Source organism: Coregonus lavaretus (genome assembly GCF_964263955.1).
Source record: "Coregonus lavaretus genome assembly, chromosome: 2".
Taxonomy (NCBI): Eukaryota; Metazoa; Chordata; class Actinopteri; order Salmoniformes; family Salmonidae; genus Coregonus; species Coregonus lavaretus.
The window spans coordinates 17023065-17029064 of record NC_139989.1 but is presented as its reverse complement, the minus strand read 5'-3'; the positions used below and the strand labels follow the sequence as shown (position 1 = coordinate 17029064).

General features: G+C 44.2%; 1 protein-coding gene across 1 annotated transcript; it reads left to right on the top strand.

Moving 5' to 3' along the window:
• The first annotated feature begins 4547 nt into the window (after positions 1-4547).
• Positions 4548-5735, top strand: LOC311148120 (B-type lectin plumieribetin-like). Its single transcript, XM_084185023.1, has 3 exons — positions 4548-4607; positions 4969-5063; positions 5348-5735. The coding sequence occupies exons 2-3, from the start codon at positions 4974-4976 to the stop codon at positions 5606-5608; spliced, it is 351 nt and encodes a 116-aa protein (XP_084041149.1). The 5' UTR covers positions 4548-4607; positions 4969-4973; the 3' UTR covers positions 5609-5735.
• Positions 5736-6000: the final 265 nt, after the last annotated feature.

Here is a 6000-nt window from a genome sequence, read left to right as displayed (position 1 = left end):
TGGTTGTTTTCTTGGTATTGTCATTACAGTGCCCAGTATTTTACATTTTAGTCATTTAGCAGACACTCTTATCCAGAGCGACTTACAGTTATAATTGTATATTTATTAACTAAAATGTCAATAAGGGGGTTTTGTGTTGACTAGGTGGTCAATTTTAGCATTTGACAGGTCTCTTCTGGTTCTTCAACATTGTTTTCTTCATTAGTTTCTTATTTTGTTTCCGCCTCATCCTATGTTTGGTAGCCCCTCGCCCACCTCCTCTTCCAAATGGGTTGTCCACCTGCATGCCAACAGGTGGGGACGGCCACTCTCCTTGAACTTCTCCTGCTCCAGGACAGTGTCTTGAGAAATGCCCTAACTTCCCACAGTTGTAGCAGCTCCAGTCTCTCCCTCCGTCAGCTCCACCAGGGGCCCCTCGGCCTCTACCTCTTCCTCTGCCTCTTGTTCTCTCTGCTCGTTTGTTCTGGTTCTTGTCTTGGCTGGTTGCTTTCTGTCTTCAGCTCCAGCACCTTCTGCAGATCCTCCAACAGCTCCTAATCCCACAGCTCCTTCACCTGGCACAGGCCCACCCTCAAGTGGGTTATGAGGAGGTGGGAGGCCACCATTTCCGTCTGCTGGTGGCGTCTTCTTTTTATTTTGTCCTTCTTCCTCTTCAAGTTGGCCTCTCACATACTCCAGTTTTTCTGTGCTTAGTGTCCCATCAGCAGGGAAATCTCCATCTGTCTATCTTGTCCAGTCTTCTGTTTGGTCCAGTACCCCCCTGCCATTTGTTTTGCCATTACACTACACAGCCCTTTTGGTTCCCAGCACGGATCCTCCATCCTACTCTTACTATTTCCCTTTCCCATACCCTTTGTTGAACTCTTTAGAAAAAACTTCCAGCTTAACACATCATCCCACACTCACACAACTCTCACACCGGGGCTAAACCCCTGTTCAGTTAATTAGTCAATCATACAATACTCACATCCACATTCACTTAGTACTATTCCCAAACACACTCAGTAATCTCCCTTATTACTCCTTATGCATCTTCAACGATTCTCTTGTCGTTACCGCCTATGCATTTATTTTACTTTTTGAAAGTTTAAAAAAAACTTTTACCCCTTTTTCTCCCAAATTTCATGATATTCAATTGGTAGTTACAATCTTGTCCCATCGCCGCAACTCCCCTACGGACTCAGGAGAGACCAAGGTTGAGAGCCATGCGTCCTCCGAAACACGACTCTGCCAAGCCGCACTGCATCTTGACACACTGCTCGCTTAACCCGGTAGCCAGCCGCACCAATGTGTCGGAGGAAACACCATCCAGCTGGCGACCGAAGTCAGCTTGCAAGCGCCCGGCCCACCACAAGGATTCGCTAGAGCGCTATGGGACAAGGAAATCAACCCCTCCCCTAACCTGGACGACGCTGAGACAATTGTGCGCCACCTCATGGATCTCCCGGTCATGGCCAGCTGTGAAACAGCCTGTGATCAAACCCGGGTCTGTAGTGACGCCTCAAGCACTACAATGCAGTGCCTTATACCGCTGCACCACTCGAAAGGCCCTCCTTTGCATACATATGTATCTTCAACGGTTCTTCTATAGTCTCTATAGTTGCCATAGTCTCTATAGTATCTATAGTCTCTGAGTCTCTATAGTCTCTATAGTCTCTATAGTCTCTATGGTATCTATAGTCTCTGTCTCTGTAGTCTATATAGTTATAAATGCTATAGTCTCTATAACCTCTATATTCTTGCCGCTTCCTATACATATAGAATAGCACCTCGTGTTACTACCAGTTGTTCTCAGACCACGTAGACACTTCTCATGAATACCTAAAATAACACCTTGTGCTATTATCAGTGGTTCTCTGTACACATAGATACTTCTCATAAATGCCTACAATAACACCTCATGATGCCAAAATTGTCATGGAAATTCATCATTAAGGACTCAAACTCAATGTAAATGAATCAATCTTTATTATCACGGCCAGAGAGGTTCACAAACTCAATCCAAGCTTGATGAAATCTCTGAAAAGGGCGTTCCCTTTCAGTTCTCATATACTGCTACACAAGCAAGTCATATACGCATGATTTACATTATTCATTATTCATTATTAACGTTGGTTCCTGCATGTGACTGAGAGGCTTCTTCTCTCAAAGCTGTGACCTTGAAATTGAGATACTCCTTTTGGTTCCCAGAACAATGATCTGGGCGTACTGCCAATTGGTCTGAGGAGGAGGTCACAGTCACCTGCACGAACCAAGATAGAGTGAGAGGAGAAGCTGTGTACAATTGAAGGCTATCTCTTCAGACATCAACATCTTCCCTCACATAGGGTTTCCAATCCCTCCAAAAGAATGTGGTGAATGACGGTGTCAAAAGCAGCACGGATGAGTGCTCGAGAAGAGCCGAATGGATTGACCCTGCTCGTAATGAAGAGCTGAACGACGTATGAGTGCGTACCAATGGTTTCCAGTACGATGACGTTACTGATTAAGCTTTCTCCACCCTCTCCAGATGTGCCCTGCTACGACGAGACTGCTGAGGCCACGACTACCACATCGGAACCCGATGATGCCAACTCGACAAACGCTCCATGCCAAACAACTATGGACTCTAGCGTGAGTGTGCCTGTCCTTGTGTTTTGTTCTGTGTTGCTTTTATCCTGTAACCCCCTTTTATAATACTAAGTAAATAAAGATATTAAAGAACCGTAAACACTGACTGTCTGCCTCCTGCCTGTGTCTGTGGTATTGGGATTGAAATAACTTTGGTTGTTAGCATAGTCGGCAGGATCCCACTTGCAAACACACTGCTTAGACATGTCTCTGGAACAATCAGAAGGCGGGGACACCCCCAATGTTGCAGAGGCTGTAGCCAGCCCTATTACACAGTCATGCCATGGTTCATGGGATCCACTTGGGTCCCCAAGTTTGATGGGGACAACATAAAATGTAGCAGTTGGCGGGCTCAGGTAGAGGTAATATTGTGAGCACAGGGGCTTATGGCACAGTAGCAGGGCCATCCACTCCGTAGAGACTGTGGCAAGGCAGGGCATGTCCAACGCTGTTGCCCCCACCCACAACAGGCCCGCATAGATTTTTTGCTCCCCCTGCTGCGGAAGGGCCAGCAGTGGGGTTGGCGGCACCATCAAGAGCCCACAGTTGCTGCTGAACGAGAGACCGCAGAGCCTTACCTTGTAGATAACAAACGCTTCTCACTTCGGCGCTCTTACCGGGTAACCTGAGGTAAAACCTCAGGAAAGTATTGAGACACTAATGCTGCATTTAGACGAGGGACGCCAAAACCGTCATACCAGTCGGCAGAGCGGGACAAGAAAGCAAGCAAGAAATACTGTGACGGCAAAAGCAAGCCAGCACGACAGTATGTGTTGCTATGGTGATTTCAGTAAACAAACAGTGCAAATCAACATCCGGTTGAAAACAACGTGATGGCAAAAGTTGAAATAGTTTAACTCTGGTGGCAAGTCCCGTCTACCGTGGCGGCTGACGGCATTCACCGTCATTCTCTCATCGAAAACAATGACATCTGGTTTTCCGTCTACCTCGTGCCATCTAAACGCAGTATTAGAATTGTGGTCGGGAGTCCGGGATGACCATATTTAATGGGGGGGGGGGGGGGGGGATAACTTCACTTATTGATATCATGCGTATTTGAGTGCCTTTTAATCACGTGTGCTGTGTGTTTATGATTGCCTTTCACTTAAATCCTTACATTCTCATGTGTGAAATCTAATTGAATTGCATGGACTATTGGACTAAAGTGACATTGAGACAGCTGTTGCCAATTCCCCTGCACCTCATCCCTCCCCTGACCAGTGCCGATTCTAGCATGTCAATCTTGGTGGGGCAAACAACCAATTTTTTTAGATGCATGCCATCAAAGCCACTACACAACTCTAAACAATACATTAAATGCACTATAACGGTGACAAACAGTGCCCACAAACTTTTAGGGTCTACATAAAGCTGTCCCGACAGTGGAGCTAATGGCTGACTTGCTTAAATAAATATGGTTTCTACTGACTCCATGTGGGTTTCTGTAACTGGATAAGAACCTCATTCTCCTTCAACACTCAATAACATTCACTGTCTTCTTGGTCAGCAACTCCAGTGTAGATTTGGCTTTGTGTTTTAGGTTATTGTCCTGCTGAAAGGTGAATTAATCTCCCAGTGTCTGGTGGAAAGCAGATTGAACCAGGTCTTCCTCTAGGATTTTGTCTGTGCTTACTCCATTCCATTTCATTTTTATCCTGAAACTCCCCAGATCCAGCCACCACTATGCTTGAAAATGTTGAGTGGTACACAGTAATATGTTGTATTGGTGACGATATCCAACCAAAATTGAGTTCTGATCAGTTTTATATAATAACTCGAAAAATTGAAAAGTGAGGTGTAACTTAGCATTGGGACTTTTGATGTGTATACTAATGCAAATCCATATGTTACGTTTACGCTACCTACCCTTTAAAAATGGGCACAGCTCTGGTCCCTCCTCCATTCCCCTCCCATGTCCCTGTTGATATAAACTGGGGTGTCAGTGCATCTCTCCCCATTCTTCTTTCACTGCACCTTGTTTAAGACTCCAACACTGAGTGAGTATTGAACTTTACCTAGTGATTTTTATTGTTCTAAATACCTGCTCATCTTTTTATATATATATTTTTTTATATCTGCTCAACGGTGATCTATTGGCTACAATGCTGCCCTCTTGTGTTTTCAATGCACTTTAAAATATATGTGCATTTCAGTTGACTTTGGTTAACTTTTTATTTCAAAGATTGGTCTTAAATTTTACTTTTGCATTGCAATACACTACTGCACTATTTTGTCCTGTGGGGTATATACCTAATATATACGATAACTCTATCCAACATTCCTTAATATACTTTTTTTGTGAAAGAGCGTACGACCTGGATTTCTGTACATTGATAACCCAAACATCTCATTACACAGTCATCATGAGCAGGAACTACTTGTCCAAAAATGATGAGCTCCGCAAGGGAGACTTCCTACTATCCAACAACCGAGAGTGGAAAGCTGTCTTTCAGGTTCGTTACTTCAACATCAGCATTGTTAATATCTGTCTCAGTTTGTACAGCAGTGCATGTTGTTGGCACTTCTTGTACTGCTTTAGTTTGTACTGCTCTAGTGTTCTACACCTCGAGAAGCAGCTGTAATTACTTAAATCTGTTGAACAAAAAGTAAATTGCAGGTGCTTATCACTCAATGTAGGCTACATTCATGAATTGGCTTTGGTTCTGGAGAACATCAAGAGTGTGTTATTAAATAACTGTTTTGTGATAGTACTGTATATGTGTGTCTATCTCTGTAGGACGATGGCAACTTTGTGATCTACGGCTGGAAGCCCATATGGTCTTCAGACACGGCCGGCCCCAACCCTCACCGCCTGTGCATGCAGGAGGACTGCAACCTGGTGATGTACACACAGGAGGACTCCCCCATGTGGCACACCAACACCTTTCAGACGAGCTGCAAGATGTGCCGGATCCACCTAAAAGACGACGGCATCCTTGTGCTGGAGAAGGACGGAGTAGACATCTGGAGCTCCAACGAATCCTCCGGCATGAAATGAATGAAGTCACAAAGAGTGAAGCTTTTTTTTTAAGTCTGCTACTACAGTGCATATATCTCTGACTGTCTGAATTGGGAAATCTCGTAACTTTTTATGTGTAACCAATAAAACAGTCTGTCTCTTTTAATTGTGTCAGTATTGGATTGTCATTAAATGAACTTCTTGATAAATTGGGTGGGGTAAGGAGGTCACATGTCTCAAAACAGGGGCAGCGGGAAAAAATACATGTAATCTATGCACCTAAATAGCGAATGGAGGACGCTTTTCCTGTAGTTCATTTTCATGCCAGCCAGGTAGGCTATACTCCTGTTGTAAAGATAAACAATGTGCTTAATATTAGGAAAGTTGAGAAATAAATATAGTAGGCCTAGTCTATAGAAAGCTGATGGGAT